This window comes from Podarcis bocagei (assembly GCF_964188305.1).
Source record: "Podarcis bocagei genome assembly, chromosome: 1".
NCBI classification, from domain to species: Eukaryota; Metazoa; Chordata; class Lepidosauria; order Squamata; family Lacertidae; genus Podarcis; species Podarcis bocagei.
The window spans coordinates 3,740,877-3,757,619 of NC_138125.1; the positions used below are offsets into that span (position 1 = coordinate 3,740,877).

The window sequence follows — 16,743 nt, forward strand, 5'->3', positions numbered from 1 at the left end:
CCCAAGCCGCCGCCCTCCCGGCCAGGCGCCGCCCCCAGGAGGAGCCAGGCCCGCCCGGCCCCACGCCGCCGCCGCCGCCTCCGCCTCGCCCCGACACCAGGGCCTGCAGCGCCGGGAAGGAAGAAGGAGGCGCCCGGGGGCTCCGGGGGGAGGCGAGCAGGCAAGTGGGGGCTGCTCGTGATGCAAATGGGGGCTGTTGATGCAAGTTGTTGTTGCTGCTGCTGCTGTTTCTATATGTCCTCTTTTCCCAGGACACGCCCACCACCATCATATTATTATTATTATTATTGCTATTGCTATTTTGTCTTGCCCAAGGCAGCCCAAAGCGACTTGCATCTTGCAAAGCGACAACTTGTTTATGCAAGTTGTTGTTGTTGTTTATGCAAGTTGTTGTTGTTTCTGCTGTTGCTGCTGCCATATGCCTTCTTTTCCCAGGACACGCCCACCACCTTATTATTATTATTATTATTATTATTATTATTATTATTATTATTATTATTATTATTGCTGCTATTTTGTCTTGCCCAAGGCAGTTCAAAGCGACTTGCATCTTGCAAAAAGACCTGGGTTCAGAAACGTCGTTTATGCAAATTGTTGGTGTTGTTGCTGCTGCTATATGTCCTCTTTTCCCAGGACACGTCCACCACCACCATCCTGTTATTATTGCTATTGCTATTTTGTCTTGCCCAAGGCAGCCCAAAGCGACTTGCATCTGGCAAAGCGACCTGGGTTCAGAAATGTCGTCTATGCAAATGGTTGTTGTTTATGCAAGTTGTTGTTGTTGCTGTTGCTATATGTCCTCTTTTCCCAAGACATGTCCACCACCATCATCCTGTTATTATTGCTATTGCTATTTCTATTTTGTCTTGCCCAAGGCAGCCCAAAGTAACTTGCATCTTGCAAAGCGACCTGCGTTCAGAAACGTCTTTTATGCAAATTGTTGTTTTTGTTTATGCAAGTTGTTGTTGTTTCTGCTGTTGCTGCTGCTATATGTCCTCTTTTCCCAGGACACGTCCACCACCTTATTATTATTATTATTATTATTATTATTATTATTATTATTATTATTGCTATTGCTATTTCTATTTTGTCTTGCCCAAGGCAGCCCAAAGCGACTTGCATCTTGCAAAGCGACCTGCGTTCAGAAACATTGTTTATGCAAATTGTTGTTGTTTATGCAACTTGTTGTTGTTCCTGCTGCTACTGCTATAAGTCCTATTTTTCCAGGACATGTGCTGCACCACCACCACCACCTCCTCCTCCTCCTCCTCCTCCTCCTTCTTATTGCTATTTTGTCTTGCCCAAGGCAGCCCAAAGCGACCTACATCTTGCAAAGTGACCTGGGTTCAGAAACGTCGTTTATGCAAATTGTTGTTTATGCAAGTTGCTGCTGTTGCTGCTGCTATGTGTCCTCTTTTCCCAGGACATGTCCACCACCACCATCATATTATTATTGCTATTGCTATTTTGTCTTGCCCAAGGCAGCCCAAAGCGACTTGCATCTTGCAAAGCGACATGCGTTCAGAAACGTCTTTGTTTGCTGTTACCAGTCTGTCTGCATTTCAGTGCTGGGTTTACGTATAAGCTAAAAAACAAGCTGTAGCAAATGGCTTTAGATACCTATTAGGTCCATAAATTACCATATAGCATATATTCAACAAACAAAAAAACAGCGGCAATTTGTTGTTGGCGAAGGACAGCTGGATATATAAAGGGTCCTGTTACCTTCAGTAGCTTAGGGCCGCACCAAACCTAAATCCGGCACTGGTCTGCATGGCATGGTAGAGCTGGGAGGGACCACGAGAGTCAGTCTAGTCCATCCCCTTTCAGGGCAGCAGGGATCCTTTGCCTGGAGTCATATAGGATGGTAGAATTGGAAGGGACCCAAAGGGTAAATCCATACCTAGCAAATTGCAACTAGTTCCCTTTGAGACCGGTGAGATTAAGTCATTGCAAGCGTCCCCCACACATGGGCCAAGGGGAGGGGGCAGGGAAAGGCAGCTGCCCCCCCATAAATAAAATCAATAAAAATACATAGAAAACCGTGGTTCTGCCCCCCCCCCAAACAAAAATCCTGGCTATGCCCATGGCGCCACTGATGTCATTGGGCCTAAATTTTAATCTGGATCTAGTCAACGTAGGAAACCTCAGTTCAGCTGCAAAAAGTACTGTTTTGTGGCATATTAAAGACTACCAGTTGTTATATTGTCGCACAAACCTGTTCTAAGCATTTAGCGAGACAACCTATGAATTTTTTGAATCCTTGAAACGAGTTATACAAATGCTGAAGATCATTATTATTAGCATTTTATATCCCTTAATAGATCGTCTTTATTTGTAACTCTTATACCTGCCAACAAATGTTGTGTGTTCTTTGTGCGGGAATCCGCTAAACCGCTGCTGTGTCTTTTTCAGAAGCTGAATGATGCTGATTGGAGCTTTGACACGTCGGACGGGCTTATTAAAGAGGCAGCCCTCCTGGGATACAGGCAGGAGTTTTTGGGGATGGCTTAATGCTGTTTTCAACAAGTAAGTGTGCTGGCCAGAACAACTAAATCAGCTCCCACAAAGGGCACTGTGAATTGAAACCCATTTGTCTTTTAAAGCCCTCTAGGTTGGTGGCCGTCGCTGCCTACTGTGGCAGGGAGTTCCAAAGATTAACCACGTGCCGTGTGAAGAAGCCCTTTCTTTTGCCTGTCCTGGGTCTTCCAGCATTTAGCTTCATTGAATGCCCCCGAGTTCTAGCACTGAGGGAGAAGGCGAAAAACTTTTCTCCGTCTGCTTTCCCCGTGCCACGCATAATTTTGTAAACTTCCATCGTGTGACTCCTTTCTTGCATTTTCTCTTAACTGAAAACCCCCAAACGCTGCAGCCTTTCCATAGGGGAGTCCCTCCACCCCCTTAATCATTTTGCTCACCCTTTCCTGAAATGTTTCTAACTCTACAATATCCTTTTTGAGGTGAGGCAATCGGAACTTTGCACAGTATTCCAAACATTAAGATGCCAGCAGTTTTATTTTCAATTCCTTGCTTAATGATCCCTAGACAGGGATGTGGGTGGTGCTGTGGTCTAAACCACTGAGCCTCTTGGGCTTGCCAATCAGAAGGTCGGCAGTTCAAATCCACGTGATGGTGGTGAGCTCCCGTTGCTCTGTCCCAGCTCCTGCCAACCTAGCAGTTCAAAAGCACACCAGCGCGAGTAGATAAATAGGTCCCACTGTGGTGGGAAGGTAAACAGCATTTCCGTGCACTCTGGTTTCTGTCACAGTGTCCTGTTGCGCCAGTAGCGGTTTAGTCCTGCTGGCCACATGACCCGGAAAGCTGTCTGCGGACAGACACCGGCTCCCTTGGCCTGAAAGCAAGATGAGCATCGCAACCCCATAGTTGCCTTTGACTGGACTTAAACATCCAGGGGTCCTTTACCTTTAATGATCACTAGGCATGGAATGGTCTTTTTTTACGGCTGCCACACACTGAGTTGACATATTCATTGAGCTGTCTACTACAAACCCCAGGTCACTTGCCAGTTCAGACCCCAAAAGCATATATGTGAAATTATTGCTTGCCCTGACTTGAATCATTTTACACTTATTTACATTACATAGGCCTAGCAGGGCCCAATAACAGAAGGCAGAGCAGGTAAGGGGTCACCCAGCGCACTGTTAACCTGTGGCACTCACTCCCACAAGAGGTGCTAATGGCCACCCAACCTGAATGCCTTTAAAAGAGGATTGCAAAATAAAAACAAAACTCTCCTTAAAACTAGCTGTTCCTCCTCGTTTACAGGGTGGACTATGAACGGATCCAGGCCGTGGGCCCAGACAGAGCCGCTTCGGAATGGCTCCTTCGGTGCGGGGCACTTGTGCGTTACCAAGGCTTGGACAAATGGCAGCAAGATTACAACGCACTCCCTTCGGGACCATTAGGGAAATATAAGATACAGTCAATTAATGCCACAGAATCTTGCATCATGGCCAAGGGATTCGATTATTTGGGTAAGTAGCTGAAACACTAGGGACGCGGGTGGCGCTGTGGGTTAAACCACAGAGCCTAGGACTTGCCAATCAGAAGGTCAGCAGCTCAAATCCCCGTGACGGGGTGAGCTCCCATTCCTCAGTCCCTGCTCCTGCCAACCTGGCAGTTTGAAAGCACGTCAAAGTGCAAGTAGATAAATAGGTACCGCTCTGGCGGGAAGGTAAACAGCATTTCCGTGCGCTGCTCTGGTTCGCCAGAAGCAGCTCAGTCATGCTGGCCACATGACCCGGAAGCTGTACACCGACTCCCTCAGCCAATAAAGCGAGATGAGTGCCGCAACCCCAGAGTCGTCGGCGACTGGACCTAACGGTCAAGGGTCCCTTTACCTTTACCTTTTAGCTGAAACACTAAGAGTTTGGCTTTGATATCCCGCTTTATCACTACCCAAAAGAGTCTCAAAGCGGCTAACATTCTCCTTTCCCTTCCTCTCCCACAACAAACACTCTGTGAGGTGAGTGGGGCTGAGAGACTTCAAAGAAGTGTGACTGGCCCAAGGTCACCCAGCAGCTCCATGTGGAGGAGCAGGGAAGTGAACCTAGTTCACCAGATTACGAGTCCACCACTCTTAACCACTACACCACACTGGCTCTAACCAGCTTGGTCCATCAATATTCCCAATATGCCACACACCCCTGTCCACCAGCACTCACAAAATCTGAAATGTACACAACTGGTCCAAAAAGGTTGTTGAAATCTGGTTTAGATCATTGCCTGCTTATACAGGTCGCACTGTGGAACATAGACCCAGCCCTTTCTCAGGTGGGGAAGTCTCCACAAGGAGATTTTATCACTTGCATGGGCAAAAACTGTAGATCTTCAGGCCGGTTGTGTGTTGCAAGTCCCCCTCCTTGACGTTCTGCCTGTTTCAGACGGCCTGGAGCACGTGGAGGAAATCCGGCTTTGCAAGTGCATGTACATCTACGACGAGTGCTTGCAGCGGCTGAGCCAGACGCCCAACCTGCAGAGAAGCCTCCTGCGCCTGTGGATCATTTCTTGCGGGAATGTCACAGACAAAGGCATCATTGCGCTGCATAAGCTCAGGTATGCAAAGCCGCCAAGGGCAGCCCTGCATTTCACACTGCAAGCGTGTTTGCTGCATCATGAATCATAGAATCATAGAGTTGGAAGAGACTACAAGGGCCATCGAGTCCAACCCCCTGCCAAGCAGGAAACACCATCAGAGCACTCCTGACATATGGTTGTCAAGCCTCTGCTTAAAGACCTCCAAAGTAGGAGACTCCACTACATTCCTTGGCAGCAAATTCCACTGTCGAACAGCTCTTACTGTCAGGAAGTTCTTCCTAATGTTTAGGTGGAATCTTCTTTCTTGTAGTTTGGATCCATTGCTCCGTGTCCGCTTCTCTGGAGCAGCAGAAAACAACCTTTCTCCCTCCTCTATGTGACATCCTTTTATATAGTTGAACATGGCTATCATATCACCCCTTAACCTCCTCTTCTCCAGGCTAAACATGCCCAGCTCCCTTAGCCGTTCCTCATAAGGCATCGTTTCCAGGCCTTTGACCATTTTGGTTGCCCTCCTCTGGACACGTTCCAGTTTGTCAGTGTCCTTCTTGAATTGTGGTGCCCAGAACTGGACACAGTTCTCACAACCACCAATGGAAAATATGGGTGACTTACAGGAGCTCTGCTGCAGTTAGGCTCCAAAGATTCCTTCCTTTGGCTACCATGAAAGGCGTTTTCCCCCAAGCCAAATTGTTGGAGGGGACAAGGGAGACACACTTGCAGAGTAAAAATTTGCTCCTGCCGCATCAATGTTTAAATTAGCGTTGGAAAACGCAACTAGGATTTTTGTCGGGGCCACGTGATGCTCTTGCTCACGTTTTGAAAAGATGTCTATCAATATTCTGCAAATAAAAAAAAACATTTTGGTCCTGCGCTACGCTAAAATGTTAAAATGCTTCTTTGATTGTCCTTGAACTTTCCCACCACACTTGCCACCCTCTCCTGCCGCACCCTTTGAGAACCACAGACTTGGAGGTTATGTTACAATCAAGCAGTATATAAATTTGGTTGGATGAAAATAAAGGGCATCTGTGAATAGCGGGCTTAATGTGTGCCTGTCTTCCAGTGCAGTCAGCAGCTTTTGCTAAATTAAATATTTCCTCTTCTTCTTTACAGTAATCTGGAATATTTGTTTTTGAGCGACCTACCTGGGATAAAAGAGAAGGAAGCCACTGCTCAGACCCTCCGGCAATCAATGCCAGGCTTGCAGCTAGAACTGGACTTGGATTAAAGGCACTGCCACCTCATTGGGCCTCATAGTCTTTTTAAACCTGTGAAAGTTGTGGAGGTAGAGAATTGCTCAGCCCACTGCTGTCTCTGCAGAGTCTCCGCTCTCCAGCCTCTCAAGGGAGGCCTCTGCTTTTGGGAATTCCTTAACAGGTGATGCTACAGCTTGGTCAATGCTAGGCATGTGATCTGTCCTTAAGCTACTGCCCCCCCCCCCCACTTCCATAAAGCAAGGCTACAACACCCTGGGCCACTTTCTGAAGAGCTCTTTTGTTGTTGAATATGTTAACTTTGGGTGCTAAATCCTGGAGGTTTGGGCAATCTAAGGTCAATTAGATTCCTGCAGAGAACTCTGTACTTCTTCCAGAGATTTTTTTAAGTACAAAGTCATCTTAACCCCCTGTCCCCTTCTGCTTCCAGGCATGGCCAAACTTGGCACTCCAGATGTTTTGGGACCACAACTCCCATCATCCGCAGCTAACAGGACCAGTGGTCAGGGATGATGGGAATTGTAGTCCCAAAACATCTGGAGGGCCAAGTTTGGCTATGCCTGGCTTAGACAAACCAAAAATATTTGCTTTGATGCTCTCACATCATCAAGGAGATTATGGCGGTTATGGCAATTTACAGAGTAATGTCAGCAGGGTAGGTGGGGTGGAAATGAACTAGAAACAACTCAGAGTAATATGCAGTTTACTGTTTCCTACGCAAGCGTTACAGACATTGGTTTATACCAGGCAAAATCTGGTAGTCGTTTGCCAGAAACATGGCATAGCAAAACTTGGCTACAGCTTCTGTGGAGCAGCTCCGATAACCAGCGGATTTTGCAGAGGGCTGATCTTGCAAGCACAACACATAGGTACACATTTCTTCCAGCTGGACCTGTCTGTTGGAGAGGGTGTCGTTGCCAAGACAGCCATGACACTCTCCTTACGCACGACCACAGCCCTGGAAGAAGAAACCCCCTAATCACAGTCTGCCTTTTGCAGATGAGGCAGGAGCGAAGCCTGAAGGAGAAGGTGAATTCCACCCATCCATTCAAATGAATCTAGATCAGGGGTAGGCAACCTAAGGCCCGGGGGCCGGATGCAGCCCAATCCGGCCCACGGACGGTCCGGGAATCAGTGTGTTTTTACATGAGTAGAATGTGTGCTTTTATTTAAAATGGATCTCTGGGTTATTTGTGGGGCATAGGAATTCATTCATTATTATTTTTTTCAAAATATAGTCTGGCCCCCCACAAGGTCTGAGGGACAGTGGACCGGCCCCCTGCTGAAAAAGTTCGCTGACCCTTGATCTAGATCACCAGCAAAACAGAATTTTGCATTTGTTCCCTGAACCAGCATACGTGATACCTGGTTGCTATAACAATTATATTATAACACAACCACACAGAGAACCTTCGTGAAACCCAGGAGCGTAATCCAAAAACCTTTGGCTATACAGCCCAAAATTGTGTCTATTCACAGTCAGATTTCTTTTTTGTTGTTGCTTCTTCTCCATTCAAGGATACTAAAGAAATAACAAAGTAGGGCTTTCCAAGTAAGCATGCAGCTGGGATGGTAAAATCTGTGGCTCGCCAGATGTTGGGGCCACAACTGCCAAGACCCCCAGCTGTTGGCCAGTCTGCGTAGAGCTGATGGGAAATGGGAGTTTCTGAACGTCCAGAGGGCCACTGTGTATCCATCATAGTTTCTGCAGCAAGGACTGGGAAAAGCAGTGTTTCTCCAGGAGATGGAAAATGGAAGGGCCACATTCTGCTTGGGTCTGCACAGTACCAGACACTCCAAGAACTGAAGGATTTGCAGGGCAAAGTTAGTTGAAGGGCATAACATTGGGAGTGTCGGATCACCATGTGGGCAACAGAGCATCTCTAGGGTCCAGCAGGAAACTCACAATAATAAATACAAGCATGACTAATTGTATAATTTCTAACTATAGAATCCGAAAGTCAGGGTTCCCCCCCCCCCCCCGGTCCTATTAATGTGCGATAACGTGTCTCCATCTCTTGCAACCGAGTCCTATATTTCGGCAAACATGCTTGCTTATTCCATGGAGGTTTCACTTAAACCCAGGTTATTATTATTTTTAGGAAGTATCATTCAAAGAGACAAACAGAAATTTACACGTTTAAAAGCAGAGGAAAGACGTTGATTTCTAACCACCCTGCTGGGAGATCTGTGATGCAAGATTTCACAGAATCGGAGCTCTTTGCATCTTTGACTGCATTTTGCAGGATCAACCAGCCTGTGCTATTAACTACAAATACACATGAGAACGGAAGTTCTCCCTCCTTTGACACCATGGGATTTTGTGAATTAAATGTATTTGGCATAGCTGGATCCCACCCCCTGCCCCCCACTTCCACTCCCATCTGCTCCCAAACAGGCAGCAGAGTTTTCCGCCCCCCACACAGTACACATGATGAGCTCTTGAGAACCGCAAACGGATGCAATCACAATTATCCTGCCCCCAACCCACCCCCGAAAGTCCTAAATAGATGCATTTTCTGCCGAGTCACAAGAAGTTCCAGACCTTCAGCTGACTCTCTTGTCTCTCGGAGCAGAGATTTTCTTTCTAAAGCTTTGCCATTCTTAACACGGTAATTTCACGGCTCGCTCCATTGTGCACCAACAGAATAGTATCCCCTTTCTCCGTTCAAGCTCACTTCAAGGCTGGGAATGCGCTGAGGCTGTCCGCAGTAAATCCGGCTTAGCCATGACACCCACACTTAAATTTTTTTTTTAGATGTTTGGGAAGCGGTAGTTCAGTTTCCTTGTGCTGCAATAGTACTTCTTGTTATCCAAAGCAGGTAGAATGTTGCTGCTGGTTAACTGAGGCAGGTACTGTAACTAAGAAGAGAGAATAAAGAGTAACTTGCAGGCAGTTGACCACCCACCTTTCAGTTTAGCAAAGGACAACAATGCAAACTGTTCTGAAAATGACACAAAGGGGAACGGGCAGCTGGGGGCTGGATCCACCCTTTTTTGGTGGTGCTGGTTTTGAATTTATTTATTTTTTAAAGAAAAATATCTGTATACCACTATACATAAAAAAATCAAAGTGGTTTACGACAATAGGAACCATTCAATAAAACCATATAGCTAAAAAGGTGGCAAGATGCATTATTGTAGAAAGATGCGTTATTAAACACAGGCCTGACAAAACAGAAAAATTTCCAGTAGGTGTTCAACGTTTGGCACAGAAGACACCTGCTTAATAATAAAAATGTATGTTCATTTGGAGATCACAGGCTAGCTTACAACTTAAAAGCACAAGATACAGTGGTGCCTCGCAAGACGAAAAGAATCCGTTCTGTGATTCTCTTCGTCTAGCGGTTTTTTCGTCTTGCGAAGCAAGCCCATTGACGGATTAGCGAATTAGCACTATTAGTGGCTTTTAGCGGCTTATCTGCTGATCGGATCAGCTGATAAGCGGCTTAGCAGCTTAGAAAAAAGGGGGGAGGGAAAAAAACCCCGCAGGAACTCGCAAGACATTTTCGTCTTGCAAAGCATGCCCATAGGAAATTCGTTTTGCGAAGCACCTCCAAAACGGAAAACTCTTTCGTCTAGCGAGTTTTCCGTCTTGCGAGGCATTCGACTTGCGGGGCACCACTGTACATAGCATAATATCACGGAAGCGATAGCTTCCAAGACACATTTAAAAGGCCATACGTTGTTTAATCAGCCAAAGGCTTGTTTGAAGATTGCTTTCTCCTGGCCCCTGAACTGTCCTCCCCTGAGTCTCTGTTGTTGGCAGGGAGTTCCACAGGACTGGGTCAATAACTAAAGGCTCCGTTTATTGTTGTTGTGAAATGAGCCTCACCAACGTGGGGAATGAACGAAGGAGCTCCTGTAGAAGATCTCATGGATCAAGCTGGGATAGAAGGGTTCAGGCAATCCCTGCGGGATCCGGGCCCCAAGTTTGTAAATGAGAATCGTAGGATTGGAACATACCACAAGGGTCATCTAGTCTAGACCCAGTCCTGCTGACCTCTGGCACCACCCATGCCAGTAAAAGTATCACTATAGTTTTGAGGCTGGGACCCCCCTAAACCCTAGAAATTAACAAATTGCAGATTTTGAGTATTTGGGATATGAAGGGAGAAATGCCAGCTGCAGAGGAATTCCAGGGCTATCCTGTGCAAAAGGACCTGGCCAAGCTACGGCCATTAAGAAACCTCCATGTCTTCAATTCTCCAAAGGAGCACAGCCCCTAATAATAATAATAATAATAATAATAATAATAATAATAATTTATACCCTGCCCATCTGGCTGAGTTTCCCCAGCCACTCTGGGCAGCTTCCAACAAAAAATTAAAAATGCATTAAAACGTCAGCCATTAAAAACTTCCCTAAACAGGGCTGCCTTCAGATGTCTTCTAAACGTCAGATAGTTGTTTATTTCTTTGACATCTGGTGGGAGGGCGTTCCACAGGGCGGGCGCCACCACCGAGAAGGCCCTCTGCCTGGTTCCCTGTAACTTGGCTTCTCGCAGTGAGGGAACTGCCAGAAGGCCCTCAGCACTGGACCTGACTGTCCGGGTAGAACGATGGGGGTGGAGACGCTCCTTCAGATATACTGGACCAAGGCCGTTTAGGGATTTAAAGGTCAGCACCAACACTTTGAATTGTGCTCGGAAACGTACTGGGAGCCAATGCTGGTTTTTCAAGACCGGTGTTATGTGGTCTCGGCGGCCACTCCCAGTCACCAGTCTGGCTGCCGCATTCTGGATTAATTGCAGTTTCCGGGTCACCTTCAAAGGGAGCCCCACATAGAGCGCATTGCAGTAGTCCAAGTGGGAGATAACCAGAGCATGCACCACTCTGGTGAGACAGTCTGCGGGCAGGGAGGGTCTCATCCTGCATACCAGATGGAGCTGAGGGTCAAGACATCTGGGGATCCTGTGCAGGGCTCCGCAGGGACTGGGGTGGCCTGCAACAGGAGGGTGTTCCTGGCCGTCGTGCAATTTGATCGCTGAGACCCCTGAAATATCTGAGCAGCCTCTTACCCCAGGGATGTGCTTCCGCGTGGGCCGGTTTGGCTTCCGCGTGAGGGATCTCTCTCGTTCCCTCCCCAGCTCAACCTCTCGGACGCTGTCAAAGTAGGGGTGCTGCAGGAGTTGCTCACAAGTAAGCCTTTCCGCAGGATCCATGTGGAGGCAGCCCTGTGATAAGGGAAAAAAGCAAAGAGTCTGGAGGATGCAGACACAAACCAAGCGTGGCTCAGTGGCAACAGTGCCTGCTTCCCTGCACAGAAGGTTCTGGGTTCAATTCCGGCCTGGGAATGTCGGCTGCCTGAAGTCCCAGGCATTGCTGAGGCAGATGGACTAATCACATCTCCCAATATAAGGCAGCTTCTTATGTTAAGAACGTAAGAACAGCCTTGCAGGGTCAGACCGGTGGCCCACCACCTGAAATCCTGATCTCACCTTAGCCAACCAGATGCCACAATGATGTAATAAACAAAAATCTGCCCTTCTTCCCTTATGGGGGACACAAGAGCCCTTATAGAGTCTTTTGTAGGTTCTCCATCGGTCAGAGAAAATAACAGAGGCCAACCAGAGAATATTGAGAAGCAAAGCAGCTCGTGAGCTTGATCTTTATTGAACTGTTGCAACAGGGTGCCTCCTTCAGAAGCAGGAAAAGGGAGAGGACCCAGAACCCAGGTGTGCCCGCCCTTATATAGATATTTTAAATTGCCCGCCTTGGAGTCCAAGACCACCCCCAGAAACATCATACATACATCACAGAAGGGGTGTAGCCCAAGACCACCCCCCAGATACATCATACCTACATCACAGAAAAGGTGGTCTACAGCAGAAATCTGAGTGCATTGTTTATCTCCTTTCTGGCATTTTACCTGTTAATGGTCACTTGACTGGATACCCTGGGGAGCCTGGCCAGTCTTTTGTAATGACAAATACTTAGTTCCTGAGCCAGGTCACGGGCTCACACCCTATTCATACACAGACATACCCATGAGACAGGATTTGTGAACGAAAAGACAATGGGGAGCCTTTTCCATTTTCCTTCGACCTTGCAGAGAAATATATGAGGTCAATTTGGGAGGGATAAAATGGTTTCAGGACTTTTTCTGTGGGGTTTCAGACATGTGGTTTAGATATGCAGTTATGAACATTATATATATATATATATATATATATATATATATATATATATATATATATAACCTTACAGTGGTGCCCCGCAAGACGAATGCCTCGCAAGACAGAAAACTCGCTAGACGAAAGAGTTTTCCATTTTGGAGGTGCTTCGCAAAACAAATTTCCTATGGGCTTGCTTCGCAAGACGACAATGTCTTGCGAGTTCCTGTTGGTTTTCCCCCCCTTTCTACCCCCTTTTTCTAATCCGCTAAGCCGCTTATCAGCTGATCCGATCAGCAGATAAGCCGCTAAAAGCCACTAATAGCTCTAATAGCGCTAATCCGTCAATGGGCTTGCTTCACAAGACGAAAAAACCGCTAGACGAAGAGAATCACAGAACGGATTCTTTTCGTCTTGAGAGGCACCACTGTACATTTTTTTATTCGGAAGGCTTGCAGAGGTTTGCAGAGCTGACAAAAAAAGGGGAGGGAAACAGCCCATGGGTTCACAAAAAAACATCGAACCCAGCAGTACTTAGTGGGCATAGAATGTGAGCTGACTTTGGGGGAGAAGGGAGACGGAAATTGGGAGATGATTGAAATGGAGCGGCCGAGCAGAAACACTCCGCTCTGTGAATGCTTCGTTGCAAGTTCCACCTGTTTACTCCCCTTTCCTGGTTTGCTTATATAAAAAAGAAATGGGAAAAAGGCTGCCGAGGGCTTGGTCAATCATCAACTTAATTGCAAGCTGGCAGCGGAACTGGCGTGCAAAGCAGCGAGTTCCAAATGGCCCTCTCCAATGAGCGTTAGGCAAATGAAATGGAAATGGATGGTTAAACTTGCTAAACCGGGTTTCGGTAAAGAAGGTTAAGCAGGTATGAAGGCAAAAGAGCCGTCTCAAAATGCTAGTGCATTTTAATGTGGATGGTAAGCCTGAAATCTCGTCCTGCTGTTGGGGACGGAATCTGGGACTTTCTGTATGCAGAGCAGCCTGTAGAAGCCTGGCCCAGCCTCAAAAAACCACGGTATGTGCTCACCTTCATGAGTCCAAGAGCCGAGTAGGAAATGCCTGGGAATTTCATTTCTAGAAGCTCCTGGGGGGAAAGGAGGACAAAATAATGAGCATCATTGGCTTAGACGTTCCCTCCCCCCTTTCATGTTTTTTTTCCCCACTTCAAAAAACCTGAATAATAATAATAATACTGTATTTTTTGCTCTATAAGACTCACTTTTTCCCTCCTAAAAAGTAAGGGGAAACGTGTGTGCGTCTTATGGAGCGAATGCAGGCTGCACAGCTATCCCAGAAGCCAGAACAGCAAGAGGGACTGCTGCTTTCACTGCGCAGCGATCCCTCTTGCTGTTCTGGCTTCTGAGATTCAGATATATTTTTTTTCTTGTTTTCCTCCTCCAAAAACTAGGTGCATCTTGTCGACTGGTGCGTCTTATAGAGCGAAAAATATGGTAATAATAACTTTATTTATATCCCGCCCTCCCCAGCCAAAGCCGGGCTCAGAGCGGCTATAGTTCTATATTTGAAGAAGAACTCGCTCCCTGGACAGGTCAGAAAGCAGACGCGCCCATCTTGCCGCTTTGGACCTGGAGACCTTCAATTTCCTTCTCCGTTTCCAAGAGTGATCCTTCCCTCCCAACCACTGAAATGCGGGCGCAGATGTCCCAATTGCCAGCGTCTACGTGTCTCCGAAGCCACGTCCAGGAGCCAGCCATTCCATTGAGCTGGTCGCTAGTTCCCAGACAATGGGCCTCATCTCCAAGCAGCCGAAAACAAAAAAGCAATCCTTTGCCTGGAAACGCAAAAAGGCCTTAAAAACCTAGGAAGCGGAGGAGCCTCCTGTGTCTTGTTTGCAACAGGACTTGTGCAAGGCGGGGGGGGGGGCTTTCTCACCATGCTTTCTGGGTCTGGAACTCTCACCCCGCTGAAGAACTGGTTTGTGCTGAAGACTTGCTGGTGCCGGGGAATGAGGTCCCCTTTGGAGAAGAAGGAAAGGAGAAGCACACTTAAATCCGCATTTGTTCTGCATTTGTAATATCTCAGTCTTTTAGTGTGGCACTAACACACACAAGGACACAAATATCGAATTAATGTTATTGGGCAAATTTTGGCCACAGCTTTATTGATTACAGAATGTGAGCGGCATTGGCTTAGGCATTGAATGGACCCGACTATATCTGACTCCTGCCCGATGTGCAGGGAGTCCGGTAAGGGTAAACCACCGGAAGGGGGAGCCCCGTCGATGCAGACCAACTCGAGCTCCCCCTGGTGTGCCCATCGGGGTCGTGTCAAGGCCCTAGCCCCCAACAGGGCTTCGGACAAGATCCACACCCCCGGATTCCTTTAACGGAATACTCTTCAGCTTGGAGGGGCAGGTGATGGCCACACCTCCCCTCCCCATCACAAGGTCAAACAATGCCTAACCACGACCCTAGCAAAGTTGTGACCATTGCTATGAGGTAGGCGAAATCCAAATGGACTGTGCCAATTTGCCAAGTGGAAAAATTCGTACCAGGCCCCTCAATGGCGACCAACCAAGGTCCATAGCAAGGCCAATGACTAAAACCTGCAAAATAGGGAAGGAGGGTGGGAGATTGAGGAAGCGAGCCAAAGAACAAGGCCTCCAGCTCGCGCCTCTGATTAAATGGCCCTGGCCACGCCCCCGGCCAGCTGATTGGCTGGCCGGTTGCTGACGTGGCCAAGATCCCCCGGGCAACACGGGACTACGTCCCCCACCCACGGAGGAGAGTGGGTGGCCACACGGTCCACCACAACTCCTCCCCATTGCTGTGCTGATGTCCTTGGGTGGAAGAAGCCACCTCAGATCCCCAACTCAATTCCCACATTAGCCTGCACTGTGAAAACCCAAATGCTAAGGCAGTGATCACAAAGAAGGCCTTGGCAGCCTGCTGAAGAGGGAAGGAGGCTGGGTTCTCCATCTTCCATGGTTGTCTTACACTTCCATGCACCCTTTCCAGCAGTCTTCTCCCTGGCCAACCTGTCTCTCTCAAAACAGCGTGCAAGTCCTGTGCCTTATAGTGGGGGTTGTGCAGGAGATATTCCAAATGGGCCACGCGGGGGACACCTCAGGCTGCATTCCCATGGCAGTGTATTTCAGGCCCACTGTCAATGGAAGTCTACTCAATAGTGATCCAGAGTAGATTTCACTGTATAGTTAGCAGAGTAAAAACTTGAACATATTGCAGGATTCCCCCAAAATAGACCAGAGGCAATTTCATCCAGCAGAGCTTTTACTGCTACTGAAAGCAAATGAGCATAATGGTCACAAATCCAATACAATCAGGACTGGCACTGTCCCTAAGAAATCCAGTTGCAGCAGACTTAACAAACTTACAATTACTTAACTTATGATAAGTCTAAACCTTAACACTCAGCATACTGCCAGAAAAGAGAGACAGAAAGAGAAAGTGAAACTCGGGCTCCTTCTGGCCTTACTTTTATAAAGAGATAAGAGAACCATTTTTAACCAGCTGTACTCAGTTTCTCTGAAGGTATATAACCCAAACAATCATGAACTTTCTGCTGCTTCTCTCACACAGAGAAGCTTCCGGAACCCTCTTGAATTAAGTAGAATAGGAAAGATCTCTACACATCAGATCAATACTTTCTGCACTAAGAAATGCAAACTGACACTCACGACCATCCTCTCCGTGTTACGTTTCGCATGACGCGTGAGCTTTCGCATGCCATAAAACCCTCTTCTGGAGCCATAGTGGAATATAATGCAGGTTTGGTTCTCATTTCTGGGTTATTTGCTTCCGGCGAAAATCCATTTGCAAATGGAAACGAATGCCATAATTGCATTTTATTCCACTATAGTTCCACTACCTTCCACGGCAATTACCACGGAGAGGAGAGTGAGACAGATTGTAGCCAGCTGCAGTCAAGAAAAACGCCTCTCTGTTTCCTTGGCACCTCTCAAGGACTTACCCAACGTCCTTCTGATCAGGTAAAGCTGGTCCACATCCGATTTCCCCGGCCACAGAGGGATCCCAGAGAGCAGCTCTGCAAAGACGCAGCCGATGGCCCAGACGTCCACGGGGGGGCCATACTGGGTGTCCCCCACGAGCAACTCGGGAGACCGGTACCACCGAGTGGCCACATAGTCTGTGTAGTAATCGCTGGGCCCAGCTGGATAAGGGAGGGTGGGAGCAGGAGGTCAGAATCACACACGAAAGGTGATCTATCCAACAATCGCCCCGGAAGGGTCAAGATCGCCAGAGGAGCTCCTCCCTTTCCTGATATATTCCTCCTTTGCTGAATTTTATTAATACATTCCAAGGATTATATAGGAAAAGTAGGTGCAGGGAGAGCCATGCCCAG

General features: G+C 47.6%; 2 protein-coding genes across 2 annotated transcripts in view; one reads left to right on the top strand and one right to left on the bottom strand.

Moving 5' to 3' along the window:
• Positions 1-83: 83 nt before the first annotated feature.
• On the top strand, positions 84-6,305 carry DMAC2L (distal membrane arm assembly component 2 like). Its single transcript, XM_081196559.1, has 5 exons — positions 84-160; positions 2,416-2,529; positions 3,787-3,995; positions 4,905-5,076; positions 6,175-6,305. The coding sequence occupies exons 2-5, from the start codon at positions 2,423-2,425 to the stop codon at positions 6,287-6,289; spliced, it is 603 nt and encodes a 200-aa protein (XP_081052685.1). The 5' UTR covers positions 84-160; positions 2,416-2,422; the 3' UTR covers positions 6,290-6,305.
• A 656-nt stretch (positions 6,306-6,961) lies between these two features.
• The window catches only part of CDKL1 (cyclin dependent kinase like 1), a 34,079-nt gene continuing 24,297 nt past the window's right edge, over positions 6,962-16,743 (bottom strand). The window contains exons 7-11 of the mRNA XM_081196485.1: positions 16,351-16,551; positions 14,293-14,375; positions 13,427-13,483; positions 11,296-11,451; positions 6,962-9,137 (exon numbers count right to left, since the gene is read on the bottom strand). Coding sequence (XP_081052611.1) covers positions 9,030-9,137; positions 11,296-11,451; positions 13,427-13,483; positions 14,293-14,375; positions 16,351-16,551 — 605 coding nt within the window. The 3' untranslated portion in view covers positions 6,962-9,029. The remainder of the gene's footprint in view (positions 9,138-11,295; positions 11,452-13,426; positions 13,484-14,292; positions 14,376-16,350; positions 16,552-16,743) is intronic.

Excerpts from the sequence above, each read along its gene's own strand:
- DMAC2L (XM_081196559.1), top strand. The coding sequence starts at position 2,423 with ATGATGCTGATTGGAGCTTTGACACGTCGGACGGGCTTATTAAAGAGG. Across the intron at positions 2,530-3,786 it reads CTTAATGCTGTTTTCAACAA|GGTGGACTATGAACGGATCC; the intron begins GTAAGTGTGCTG and ends CCTCGTTTACAG. Across the intron at positions 5,077-6,174 it reads ATTGCGCTGCATAAGCTCAG|TAATCTGGAATATTTGTTTT; the intron begins GTATGCAAAGCC and ends TCTTCTTTACAG.